The 14,863-nt window shown below is 31.7% G+C and overlaps 1 protein-coding gene across 1 annotated transcript in view; it reads right to left on the reverse strand.

Annotated features, from left to right (window-relative positions):
- Positions 1–2,123: 2,123 nt before the first annotated feature.
- LOC129230974 (transmembrane protein adipocyte-associated 1-like) overlaps positions 2,124–14,863 on the reverse strand; it is a 40,244-nt gene continuing 27,504 nt past the window's right edge. The window contains exons 11-12 of the mRNA XM_054865212.1: positions 10,675–10,804; positions 2,124–4,748 (exon numbers count right to left, since the gene is read on the reverse strand). Coding sequence (XP_054721187.1) covers positions 4,551–4,748; positions 10,675–10,804 — 328 coding nt within the window. The 3' untranslated portion in view covers positions 2,124–4,550. The remainder of the gene's footprint in view (positions 4,749–10,674; positions 10,805–14,863) is intronic.

A 14,863-nucleotide genomic window follows, 5' to 3' on the forward strand; every position in this document is an offset into this window, starting at 1 on the left:
CGAGCAGTTGCCGCTGCTTGCGTCCTTCATCCTAAACTGGTTAAATTTGTCCTGAACTACATCAAAATGTTCTGCCACCACATTCAATAGCTTAACTTTCAGGATGTTTTGCTAGTCCGTTCGAACATGTCCAGTAAGCCCAATTCTATTTCCCTCTCCACAACTGAATTTTTGATTTGAACTCGTTTTACTCATCCATACCCATACGTGTAAACACATTCTCACAGCATCCTTGTACTCTTTGATAGTTCATCAAGATTTTCAAAAATATCGGTCATGTTATTTTCCTAAACATATTTCTCTTGTAACAAACTTGGGTGTTACATTTCATTTTGAAGCATCAGAAACTGTACCTTTTCCATCAACTCAAAAATTCTTGACAAGACATTGTTTCTCAAAAGTCAGCGAACCTCTGTGTGAAGAAATAGTAGTGATCTGTCCCCATCTATTTAGAAAGTATAGTGAAAAAGTAAGTCTAATTTTTATGAAGTTGAGGATTTTTGTGGCTTTGACCAAGAATTACCTCAGTTCACCTGGCAGATCGTTTGCCAGAAGAGTTTCAGGAAGGAGGAAACAGTGAGTTGAACACTTGGATTTAAAATTTTTATGTTTGACATGAATACATTGACATTTCTTGTTGTCATAGCTGTTCTATCATTGCAAGTGCTTGTGCAGTTGTACCACTGGATCCCATTGCTTTTCAGATATCTGTAATGTAGAATATTTTATCACTGATCGCATGCTTAGGAAGTTTTTTACAGAAAAGATAAACACTTTTGATGTCTGTTGATTCAACAGCTTGAAATAAAAAACATTCAACTATTTGTAGTTTATCAACCAATGTTTTCTCAATGTCACCCGTTGTGTCATTCATTCATCTCCTGGTGAAATCGCCTGTAAGTGACACTCTGACAACCTCTTCATTGCATTGGAGCCTATTGTTCCCCATTATGATTTCTTTAAGCTCTGGTAAAATAGGTGTTTCACTGATAGTAAGCATTTTTCATTTTGGCAATTAAACTAGCAACATTATATCTTATATGTTGTATCCTGTTGGAAAATTTTACGCAGGTAAAATAAAACTACAATCTTCCTTTTTCTGAAATTCCGAAAATATTGTGGTGCACCTAAGATCTCATTGCCGCACAACAATTGAGAGACACTGCCCAAGACCCTCACTTGAAGAAGTTTGGCTGATCATAGATTTTAGACACTCATAGCTTTTAGTAGAACTTTCAGAAAAATGAGCAAAAGAGGCCTGAAATTTTTAACCATTGAAGAAAAAGCCAATTTAATTAAAGATGTGGTAATAATTTGCCAACAAATGCATATTAGTGATACACTATCAATTACTCATTGTTTGATTGAAAGTGGGGGAAAGTGACAAGAATGTTGCGCAAGATGTTCTCCTCACACTAAACTCCAAACCTAAAGGGTCAAACTTTTCCTTCAGATAAATAAGTTTGAATATAAACTAAAACTCACTGACTAGCTTGCTACCTTGTTGAGGCTGTTTTGATTTCTCCCATCCTGGAGGGATAATTTTCACTGCAGAAAATTTACAACTAATCTTTTGTCTGCAATTTTCATTTACAATGACAATCTTTTACGATTCATAATGAACTTGACTTGTGAGTATAAACTAATACCTCTTGAATACTACTGAAAAAATGTTAAGAGCAAGAATGGTTTCACAAGTTCCTCTGTATAAAAGTGAACTAAAAAATAATATCAATAAATAAAGGAGTTCAAATTCACTTCAAATAAAAGCAGAAAAGGGTGAGTCTTAAACTCAATTGAGGAGATGGTATCTGCAAACTCTTTTCCCAGAGCTTGAATAGCTTAAAATTAGTTTTACACGGCATTTATTTGTTGAATTAATGTGTACCAAATTATTTTCAACCTCACAGAAATGGATATAGAGAAATTTTCTACTTATACAGACATAGCACAATATAAAAGTTTTAAATACAAGCTCATTTGAATACCTTTTCAAATACATTAATGAACTCAATGTTTGAAGTTGGATTTTTTTTTAATATTCATCTATAAATAAATTCTTAACAGTACATTATCTTCAAATAAAGATGAAAAACTTGTTTTTAAATATATTTATTACTGACTACATAATTCTTTATAAGTTTTTACATCTAAAATTTTTATCACACATCTAAATTTTAAAATACATAATTTTTATACATACATGCGTACCATGTGAGCAAAATTATAAAATGCAAAAGCATTTATCTTTTGCGTATTAAGTAGTGCAACAAAAATATGTGAAATATTGAACTCACAAACATATCAGATAAAGAAAAAGACACCACATAAAAAAAGCTTAATATCAACAATTATTTATTAATGAAGTACAAATAGAAAATGGAATGCCATTTAAAATATTCAATGATAAGAATAAAACATTATAATTATTTGCTTTACATAAATATACACTTATATCACATAATTTCAGAATATATTGTTTTATTGCGTAATGTTAAACATGGTCATTGATTCAATACATGCATTTTTTTTAAGTTTGTTTATTCCATTTTTGATTAATGTATATGATTTCCCAGTACTGTAAAAATTACTATAACGTAATTATTTTCTATGCTTTTAACGTAAGTACCCATTAATATTAGATTTACCTATTTATTTTTCTTTTAAAATTACTATTAAATGTAATTAACACAACAGCATTTTAAAACAATGGAACTAGTAAAATATCTTGTTTGAGGAATAAATGCATTTCTGCAATGTTTTATCTTTTATATTACTTATCCTCTTTATGCCCAGTGGCATAAAACCCTTGCCTTACTTCGCTATCTTGCTGGGTGAGATGCAGCAGTTCTTGCTCCTCACCAATTTGTCTTTGTTTAACTTATACATAAACTTGTAAAATATTTCCTATTTTTTTCTGATTTGATGAAGTGAAAATAATCAAGATAGTCAAAGTCTAAAATATTATGGACAATAGGACTGATTGGCTCATGATATTTGCCTCTATGAAGAGAAACTAGTGAATACACTATTTATAAATTTTTATAATTTAAAAATTACTGAAATAAACAACATGTTATAAAAAGTACTTCTTTGCTTTTGTAATAGCAATTCTTTAAAACAATAAAGTAATAAAAATTATTGAATACTAATAGTTTTATATATAATTAAATAAAAATAAAGATTTTTTTCTTCACAAACTACAAGAGAAGAAAATGACAACTATGAAATTAGCTCATGCCAATTTTATTTATTTTTTTCATTTTTTTCTTTTCTTCCAAAAAGTAAACTTCATGAGTTTTCAAAAAAAGCAAAATTGAAAATGTAACACAATAAAGCTGTGATTTTTTCTTTTGTTTTATTGGCTTAAAATGTATGTACTTATATTAGAAATTTTCATTAATGAAATAGTTTATTATAAAACAGGGGATTCTTTTTTAATACTTGGATCAAATTGTAAAGTATGCATTTAGGGCACCCAGTCCCATGATGGTTCAACTTTGCTAAATGTGATTTGGGTTATCCAGTAAATGTATATGTAGCCTATAAAATTTAGTTAAATAAAATATTACAACAGAAACAATTTTAATAGAACATATAAGATATTAGCAATAAATATCACAAAAAAGTGTAACAAAACTATTGATTTAACACTTTCTAAAGTCAAAATATTTTTGCTAATAATTATCAAGAAAATAAAAAAAATTAGCTGTCTTTTCATATCAAACATGTCTCAAAATGAAATGTAAGAAAACGAATAAAGTGTGAGTAAAAAAATTCATATGACAAAAAAGGTCAACAAATAGAACTGTACTTTGCATTTTATTTAGCATTCTCTAAACAGGTCATTGTGAAATATTTAAATAAAGTGAAATCAGTAACATGCAACATAAATAGTACATAGGTGTATTGAAATGTATTGTTCAGTTTTCTTTGCACACAACTTCAATTCATATACATTCACAAGCAAAAAATGTGGATTTAAATGTGACTTTTTTTTTTCATATTCAGTTATAAATATAGTGCAACATATGAAAAAAATAATTACAAAGCACATTCAACTGAATGTAAGTTTAGAATTATGTATATAATTTACTGTACAATATTGCACAATATTTTTAAAGAATGAAAAAAAAAAGTTCCAAACAACAACTGAAGCTTACATAACACAGATAAAACATTTGACTAGCCATTAAATAACTAATTCAATTCATTTCATGCAAACACATATTGAAATATGTTTAAAGCTAAAAATAGTTTCTTTAGAAAAAGAAAAACTTTGTACAGGCTTTAAACTTATATTACGTCAACTATAAAGAATGTTTTTACTATTCTTTTTCTTTGGTAAATTAAATAAAAATTAAAATATTTAAATTATAACAATACATTTCTAATAACATGTTCATAAAATTTAACACCTTTACAAACACATTTATATAGCAACTGCTGCACTACTTGAAAAGTTTGAAAAGATTTTTAATCTAGCGACATTATTGTCAAAAATGAAGGAAAGTACCAAAAAATGTTAAATTAAACCTTATGACTGCTTTTCAGGGGGAGCTTGTTTTAGCATTGGATGATATAGACACTTGCTGATATTGCTGTTGCTGTGCAGGACTTGAATTTATACTTCCTGTCATGCTTGGTGCTTCAAATCCATTAAAGCTATCAGGTGATTGTAAGGAATGTATGTAGAGAGGGTTGATATTGGCTGCATCAAAATGAGTGCTATCATATAATGAATTATTCTGAAAAAAAAAAACATTATTTATATTGCTCTTTTTTTTATATACATGCATATTTCCCAATTTTTAGACAAAAATTGATCATGAAGATAAAGGTAAAAATTAGCATGTTTGATGAATAGCCAATGCACTGTTTTGAATAAATGACCACCCACCAACGATTTTTGTACATAAAATTTATTAATTTAGTTTATCATTAAAAATCATTTTAATTTACAGGATTATATTTATCATCTATGAAAATTTAACAAAGAATGATCATATAGAACCTTTTTTTAAGAATGTGTAGTTGCAAGTTAGTATAAATCATTAAAAGAAATCAAGGTAATTTTGAAGTCATGCAAAATAAAACAAATTGAAACCAAAATTTTATTAAATACACAGTTATGAATAGATTTATATTACATATCATTACCATTCACTTGTTCAAAATGCGAGATGTGATCAAAAAGTACGGTGAATGGATATTTATAGCAGTAACTGCTCACGCTACATCCATACGCTGTAATTTGTCCAGTAGCGTGATCAGCTGAGGCAGATAGGGACAAGTTGTAACACGTTCGAACTTGTTAGTCAGTTACCAGAGCCGCTAAAGTGAGGTTGAGTTTATCGTGTCTGTTGCGCTGCATGAATTTTAAACAACACATTAATGCTCAAGAAGCTTACGAAATGTTAAAAGAATGCAAGATGACAACTCTGAAGACTGTATACAAGTGGTATGACCAATTTAAAAACAGAAATGAGACTTAAAGACAAGCAGCGTGCGGGACCTCCAGTAAGTCTTCCGAAAGATGCCTTCCAGAAATGTTTCATGTCATGCAGTCAAGGTTTGGACAAGTGCATTGCTCGCCAAGCACATACATTGAAGGAGATGAAATCAAATTAGATGTAACATTGTTACGTATTTTAATAAAAAATTATTCACCATATTTTTTTATCATACCTTGTATCAGTGTTTCAGAACCATGTTTCAGAAATTGCTCATTATAATTAAGAGTAAAATGTTCCACAAATTGCAGAACAAAGAGCTGGGAGAGGGATGAGGGTGATATTTCGAACACAAATATTACTAAAAGATAGTGAAGCAGGAAAGTGGCGACTGAAGTGATAGCAAATTTTTAAACTTCCACATGGCATGTAGCTACCATTAATTTTCAACGTAATATAAAAAACATAGCTGTAATTCCTCTCATTAAAATAGCAGAGGATAAAGATCCGTTGCAGATGGATATTTAGATTATATACATGGAAAATATAGTTAAGGAATATTAGAAATAAATTAAGAAATCCAGAAATATTTAGATTCTTGATATATAATGCTTAAAACTTGACTGCAGTCTTTTTTTGGCCGATTGATTCTTTTTCTGAATGGCGGATAGTAACACCTAAATGCAATATACATTTCAAAATTCTTTAAGGAAAAAAAGTATACAGTACAATAGTATATTGTAGAAATGCACGGGAAGTCTCGGCTTGAAAAAAGGAATGAATAAATTAACATGATAGTTACATATCAGTCACCAATATTTATATTTCTAATTTTTTAAATCTAAATATCATAGCGAAAATCACAGATAAGTGGAAAAAAATACATGGGCCATCAAAATATGTTTCTAATAACAAAAATTTAAACAGATTTATAGAATTGCAAAGAAAAGTTACACTTGTAGTTAAATGTGTAAAGGTAAATAACAAAAGAAAAACAACTTCATCAAGAGATTCAATGTGTTTCAAACAAATATAAATATTGGGATAGAAATTAGAAATTTTATTATAGAAAAAAAAACTTATATAGTGATGGAAAAGAAAAGGAGGTTTTACCACAATATTTTCATTTAAAATTAACAAAAGAGAGGGACATAGGCAAGGACAGGAAAGACAAACTGTCCTTGAACTTAATCCTCTCCTTAAGCAGCTCTAAACCTAGCATAAAATTGAAGTTTTGGAACTTTAATTTCAAAAATTGAAATGAGCGAGTCCTTAAACTCCATTCCTTCCTTTGAAGTTATCAACGATGGCCAATGACCCCATTTCCAAGACTTATATTTCGAGCCATTTCTGGGGGAAAGATCGAAAGCCCCTTCAACAACAACAAAAATAATTCAAAATTGCATTTTTAGAGCTTCTATTTCAAAAAAATTGCTATGAGAGAGTTGCAAACCCCATCTTTTACCCTAATAATACCAAAAGATGGTCTACAATCACATTTATAGGACTTAAATTTAGAACATTTTCCTGGTGGAGTGCATGCAAACATAATTAAAGCCCTTATAAAATTACTTTTTAAGACTTCAATTTTGAAAAATTAGGGACAGAGAGCCCTTTCCGATCAATATCACTTTGAAATTTTCTAAAATTTCATTTTGAAACTACTGTTTTGAAATATTGCTGTGGGTGAATGTGTGTTTCTAAAAAAATTTTGATTAAGTGTCACATAACCCTCCTTTGGCTAACATCATTGAAGATCACCTAAACGAGCATGTTTGGAACTTTAATTTAAAAAAATGTTAGCAGAATAAACAATAAACCCCATTCCTTCCCCTAATGTTACCAAAAATTATTTACCATCACGTTTAAAGACAAGCTACATATCAGAGCGTGAAAAAGATGCAGGATGCCTGAGGAGGAAACAATTTTTTCAAACATAACATGTTCCAAAGAACAGGGTATTTCTCCTTCATATTTTTTTTTTTTCAAAATTCTCGAATATAAATTCAGAGTGGAATGGAATAAAATTTTCTCCTAAAAGCATTACAATCAGACAGGTCTTAAAAGGTCTATCAGCCATTTCTCTTTTCTTCACTAGATGTGCAGTTTGGGAATTTGGTTTCACTACTAGGAGAGGTGTGAGATAATCCAGGTTCTGCCCTAGTCCAAAAGCAATAATCCAAAGCTGTTTCTTTATTTTACTTTGGAAATTGCTTTATTCCCATGGACTAGACCCATATTGATCTGGGATCAACATTGCATACATGGTAGCTGGCTCTACTGATACTCTGGAAACCAATATTCATGAAAGAAAAAATCCTTCAAGATTTTTCACTTTTCATCTAGCAATCATCTGCATTTGCTAAATGAAATGCCCCCCCCCCCTCCCTCCCCCTTCCCAATAATTTGTGTGTATTTTTTTAGGGGGGAGTGGCGAATGCTTTATTTGAGAAGGAGCTTCTTTTTGCTTGAAGAATCTTATGATATTTTTTTTTGAGGAATTTGTAGGCCTACATTAAACTCAAGATATCAAGGCAAAGACCCAAGATATTCACTTAGGCCCAAACTTGACTTATTAGGATTTTACAGTACGCCAAATGTGAAAAGGAAGTTTGGTGGAGTTCAAAAGTTGGTTTTAGATTTAGTCACAAACAACATATTTCAACAGCACAGCTCACCACAAAATAGAGCTGCAAGAATGCCCCTTAAGAGTAGTGACATGGTCTTATTGAACCAGAAAATAACCAAAGTGTAGATTCTTTTAGCTTGAAAACACCATGTCATATATTAACTGCTTTGTGTAAATGATATACACTAGAGATTAGACGGGCTCAGCCCGAGCCCGAGCCTTGGGTCGGGCTCTAGAACCAAAAATAGGCTTTGGGCTCAGGCTCAAGCACAGATATTCAATCGCCAATCTCCGTACGAATTCAAAGCAAATAAAAATTTTCCTACTGTGAGAAAATGAAAGGAACATTTAACTCAGTTCAATCATTGTCAAATTTACCCCCTGCCCCCACCCAAAAAAAATTGATTAATTAACAGTTATTTATTGTGGTTTTTTTTTTTGTGATTACTATTGCAATATGTCATACAGTAATGCATTTTGAGTGGAGCATTTTAAGAAAATTTAGAAACTTCTGTTAATGAAGATCATTTGACGTAACATTTTTCATTAACGGAGAGATCATGTCAGACTGTAGAAGGCTCAGTTTTTGATACAAGAAAGTTTCCTTCGGGCTCAGGGGGCTCGGATTTTGGTCCGAGACAATATCACTCGGGCTCAGGTGGGCTTGGTTACAAATTTTTGGGCTTGGGCGGGCCCGGGCTCTCAAAAATGAGCCCGAACGCATCTGTAATACACACCAGAAAATGTGTAAAATGGCATTTTCAAGGAACAAAAGATAAAACTGTTTACAGGGAAGGGCCCCCAGATGAACCCTTTCCCTCGGGTAGGGGGATTCCAGACCCCTAGAGATGGTCTGGTCAGCCCCAATAATTTTCGCAAATCAGTGCCCCTCTAATCACGGCAGTTCCATATCAATAAATCTGCTGTATTGCATTTAAACATTGCCATTCAATGTTTTTTCAAAGCACGTCTTTTAGTTTTTGGCAAGTTGTTTCATTTAATTTTTATTTTAATTAATTAATACAGTCAACTCTCAATAACTCAAAGCCTTATAACTCAAATACTCCTTAATCTCGAAATTTCCATTGGGCCCAAATTCTTGAAAAGGCTGCGGCAACTTGCCATTGGGACTTCGAGTTACTGAGAGTTGACTGTAATAAGAACAATTTCAAAACCATAAGTTTTGGCATCAGCATTTAATTTTGAATTCAGTTGTTCAGTTTTTCTTTTTTTTTTCTTTTTTTTTTTTTTTTCTTTTTTTCAAATCTTTTAGTGTGAGCATTTTCTAAATTATTATCATTATTACGGAAATGCAAGATCTATAAAACAGGAAAGAATTATGGCAAATACAACAAATACTTTGTCCTTCAAAGAAGGGGTTTTTATTTTATTTTTTTGGGGGGGGGAGAGGGGGCTTTTTTTAAATAATAACTTTTAATTCAAAAAATATAGAGATGCCAGTTTAAGATTAAGCAACAAAAAATAGCATAAAGCAGCTTGTTAGAAACTTATAATTCAAAAAACTCGTACAAAACCCCCTATTTGTACCCAAATAATGCACTAATGACCCCCTCCAAAACCAGAAGCAGGATCTGTCCTTTGTGTAAGACAGGAATGAAAACAGCCCAAAGTCAAAAAAAAATTGTGCGGCTTAAAACATGTATTTTTTATATTACGCGAAATTTTATACATATTCTGATTCTATGATGTCTTTTAAATATTAATAGAAAAAAATTTGTTTTATTCTTTTTTACTGGTAGAAATGCTAGCTTATTAATAAATAAAATAGGCTTGCTTTTATTTAAGATTTTAACAGATATTGCACTTCTATTTACTACTTTCAATTTCCCACAGCCCACAAATAAGTTGAAATTAAAACTTTATAATGTGACATCTAATGCTATAAAACTTCCATATAATTAAACACTCAATACAAGCTGAATCACTAGACAACCATAATTATAAAATGACATCAGTGTTGCCAACCTTGCAGAAACAATTTGAGGAGCATCTGTGGTGATTTTGAGAAGCATTTTGAAATTTTGTGAAGCAGCAGTGTATATTGTATAAAAATCAATTAAAAAAAAACTAAAACCAATTTAAAACTGTTTCTGAGCTTTGATGATCATTTTAAGCACTAGCATAAAAATAATTTTAAAATCAATAAAATAGCTTTGAACGTTATGTCATGCTTGGAAATTATATAAGCATATTTAATTTCCTATATTTACATGTCTGTTAAAATAAAATAGCACAATATAATTAAAATAAATTAGAATTCATGGAAATCTTCAAGAGCTATATCTCTGGTAAGCCTGGTAAGCATGAAAACTAAATTTGACGAATGATGTTCGCTTGAATGGGCGTGGCAGTCTTCAGGAAAAAAATATATATGTAAGAAGGGTTGAAAACAAAATAGTCTACAAAAAGGTATTAATGTTGCAAATACTCAAGATTTTCATCCCTGATAAGATAAGATTCATGTTTTCGTTCACGTTTTTTATCATTAAGCAAATTTTCATTCCAGTTTTCCCCCCACTTTCACGAAGAAAATTTTATCCAAATCTCAAAGTAAAAAGATAAATGACATACCTGATAAATGTAATCAGAATCTGTTTTTAATGATGAACAAGATAGTTGATGAGGTAAACTAACATTATCATCCTCAACAACATCATCGACTTGTGCTTTATAGGAAAACATAATACTAGGTTGAGACACACTGCAAAAAAGAAAAATATATATAATATAAAGAATGTATGTATAGTACACAGTATGTTATGTAAAGTTAATACTGTGTTAGTATATACTATATATATATATATATATATATATATATATATATATATATATATATATATATATATATATATATGTGTGTGTGTGTGTGTGTATGTGTGTGTGTGTGTGTATGGCCCTAGGTGCCCTAACTTATATTTAGGGAAAAATTCTCCATTGAAAAACAATTTCAACACAAAAAGTTTGACACCACCAATATTCACCGAGAAATGAAACGCAGCATTTTGTGACTTACACCACTTTACACTTTTCAAATTGTTCGAGGTGTTGTAGTGTGTTTTATCGTATAATGACATAACATTTGCATTTATTTTGAAACAGCAATGAAAAATATAAATATTGTTTTTTTACTTCGACAACCTGTCATTCTTCTGAAAGGGTCATAAGTTCCAATCTCAACTTCTGTATGGTCCTTTAAAACTTTGAACTCAAATATATTCCGGAGTTTTGGTCACACAAATGTCAAGTTTTTTGTGTTAATCTTTTTTAATGGAGATTATTTCCCTAAATATAAGTTAGGGGACCTAGGGTCCACACAAAAAGTTAAATTTTGTACTTTTTGACTCATTTTAATTTTTATTTAAAACTTTCAATATCTTAACTCTGCATCTGATTTTGAACATTTTTGCAATTGGATGTATGCATCTTGAACTAACGGTTGCAAAAATAGAGATCTTGCAGGTTAAACTGGAACATCCTGTATATAGTTGGTAAAGTGGAGTAAGATTTTCAATGCTTCAACTATAGATCCTTACCTTTCTTTAGAATGATTTGATAGAAAAAAAATTGTACATTGTACCCAAGACTTCACTCTCTAAAAGTATGTGAGTGTGAAAAGATTTTATGCCTGTCGCTTTGTCAGCGAATGAAACTATGTTTCTATTTACCTCAGAGGTTATGGGGTACATGGAAACACTCCATTTTTTCCCCAATGAGGTATTGCAAGGCTCTGAGAAGTTGAGCTCCGACTCTGACAATGTTTACTCCTGTTTCGGAAAATAAGGAGGTTTAATTGGCGCTAAGTTGAGTTGAGACACTTTCTTAGTAGCTTCTCAAAAATATTCCAACTAAAATCCGAGCGAACAACAAGTCTATTTTTCACAATTCTCCCCTTAAACAGGTAAACATAGTCAAGGTCACAGCTCAACTAACCAGAAAAGCAATATAGATGTAGCTAGATAATCACAATATACACAATCAGCTTAGAAACTTAAGAAGTTCTACACCAACAGTACACAATATGTTGCACGTAGGTTGTATGCGACCCATTAAATCGTGCAAATGTAATTTATTTTAAAAAATAAATCAAACAAAAAATGTAATTATTTGCTGAATTTATGTAAAATACTCGTACATACAAAGGTGCGACTTACATCAGAGTTTAATCTTTCAAAAATACAAAGAATGATAAAATAAGTTGCTTCCCTTTACCCCATGGTGCAGGATTTCTGGAGTAAATAGAAACACCTGAATTGTGCATACAAAATAGCTGGGAAGGTGAATTTCATAATTAAACCAGTATTTTTAGTGACCTTCCGCATGACAAGTAAAACTAGTTGAAACCTACTTGCATTTGTAGACCTGCTAGACAGGAAAATGTAAGATCACAGTCATTTAAAAAACAACTTTTCCACAATGTCATCTATAAACAATGATAAAATCAATATAATTATTTGGAAACATGTGGAACTCTCAAAATGTCTTCTATTAAATCTTTTAAAGATAAGTCCACTAACAGTTTCTTAGATTATTTCTGCAATGAAGCAGTTTTAGCTTTAATTGCTCGTCACAGAAAAAAAAACGATTTTGAATGGCTCACTTCATAACATTGATCAATTACACAGCATTTGATAATGAAAAGTCATTCATCTGACATGAATGGATGAAACAGATTTTTGCTAGAATGTAGAATAAGGGGCACATTGGCAGTATAGAATGGTGTTATTGCTATTATAAACGGAAGATTTCTTTGTTGGTGACATTTTACAACTGTATGGCAGCCCTAATTCTGACATTTATAACTACTTATTTGATGATCTACTTATTTCCTGATCTTGCACATTAGTTTGTCTTTTTAGAGTTACTTTTAAATAAAACAAGTCATTAAACAAGTTTAAAAGTTGCATCAAAGTGCAAAATAATCTACTAAATAAATCCATTAAATTGTAAAATATTTGGCCAACGATATCAAACAACATTAAAAGTCCCTGTTTTGATTGCCAATCTCATCGAAAGAGGATATTACCACAACTGAGTCATCAAAATTAAAAGCTCTATCAAAATCTGAAATATTATGGTCGATAAATATGTGAAATCATTATTATTATTATTTTTTTTTTTTTTACAATATAATCAAAATAAAGCATGAGTTGCAAACATCACAAAATTATTTGCAAAAGAATCAGCAGATCATGGCGACCATCAGTAGCCTGATAAATGAGTGCATGTCCAATTCCATACTATAGTATAGTTAAAAACAAAATTGGAAATGTTTTTCTCTGCTTTCACTTTTGAAAATATCATGCTTTTTAAATCTGGTAACAGAAAATCAGCAGTGTCATTCGCAACTTTTATTTATGATTACTTGACTTTTGCCGACTTCTTGGTTGATGTTATATTTGCTTATATTTACATTTTGCAGTTTTATCTTAGCAGCAGGCTTCCTACAAGGGGACGATAAGAGCTTGTTTTGACAGGAAAAATTTTGAAACAAAGCCTTCATTTATATCAAGAGAGCTGAATTTACAGGGTGCGGCAAAAAAATGGCAACCTTTTTGTATCAGTCTTTATGCGGACATGTTTAAATGCAGCCACATGATTCTTTTACTATTAAATTCTCATTATTTTTCTGTGCCAGTCATTTATCATGTTTCCATCGATTAACTGACATGCTTTTCTATGCAGAATGTCAAACAAACGTGTTGCAATTTTGGAGCTGTTTTGACAAGGAAAACGTCAATGTGAAATTGTGCGTTTGCTCGGTGTAATGTCTAAAGCAATTAAACGATACAAGGAGCTTGGCCACGATGGCCGCCCTCCAGGAAGTGGCAGAAAGCGGACTGTCAACACGTCTGCTAACCGCAAAATCATCAAGAAGAGAGTTCAACGAAATCCAAGGGTCTCCATGAGAAAAATCGCTCGTGAGATCGGCATAAGCGATCGGTCAGTCCGCCGAATGGCGAAAGAGGAGCTCAACCTCAAGGCCTACAAGCTCCAGAAAGTTCAGCTTCTCACCGATGACAACAAACGCGTACGACTGCAAAGATGCCGCCAACTCAAGCGTCAGGTCGCTGCTTAACGATGCGAGTGTATCCTTTTCACGGACGAGAAACTGTTCACCGTCGAGCAAGCGCACAACCACCAAAACGACCGAATATGGTCCGTAGAAGCTCCAAGTACCTCAGCAGTCGTCGAGCATTGTCAAAATAACGCTTCGGTGATGGTTTGCGGCGGGATCTTGTTGGGCAGAGCAAACTGATAGCTCAATCAAAACCCGAAGTTCAAAGAACTAAAAGCAGGTTTTAAGCTAACAAACCCAACTGAAAATTTGTGGAATGATCTGCTCGGGAAGAAAGGACATACAGACACACATTTAACAATTAAATAAACATTTTATTAAACAATAAATATGTCAAAACATGGAAATAATAACAAGTGTAAATAAAATTCACATTCCCCAACAATTGAATAAAAAAATCCCCCCAAAAATATCAGTAGGAAACATTTCTTAAAAATAGTATCGTTTAAAGTTCCAGTAAAATTTATATGACTAGATTAATATAAGTACAACCTTGAGTCCAATGCCATAAACAGAATAGTTCATACGAACGAGTTAAAAAGTTCATACCAAACAAGCTATTCCTTCCTTAAAAGTTGGCACAACATGTGAGGGCGCGATCCACCAATTTGGATCCCATATCAAAATTGTCCGTGACCATTCCATGCCACCATGCTGAATTCAGAAAAGAAACCTGTCCTCCTG

Source organism: Uloborus diversus, chromosome 10 (genome assembly GCF_026930045.1).
Source record: "Uloborus diversus isolate 005 chromosome 10, Udiv.v.3.1, whole genome shotgun sequence".
In the NCBI taxonomy this organism is placed as follows: domain Eukaryota; kingdom Metazoa; phylum Arthropoda; class Arachnida; order Araneae; family Uloboridae; genus Uloborus; species Uloborus diversus.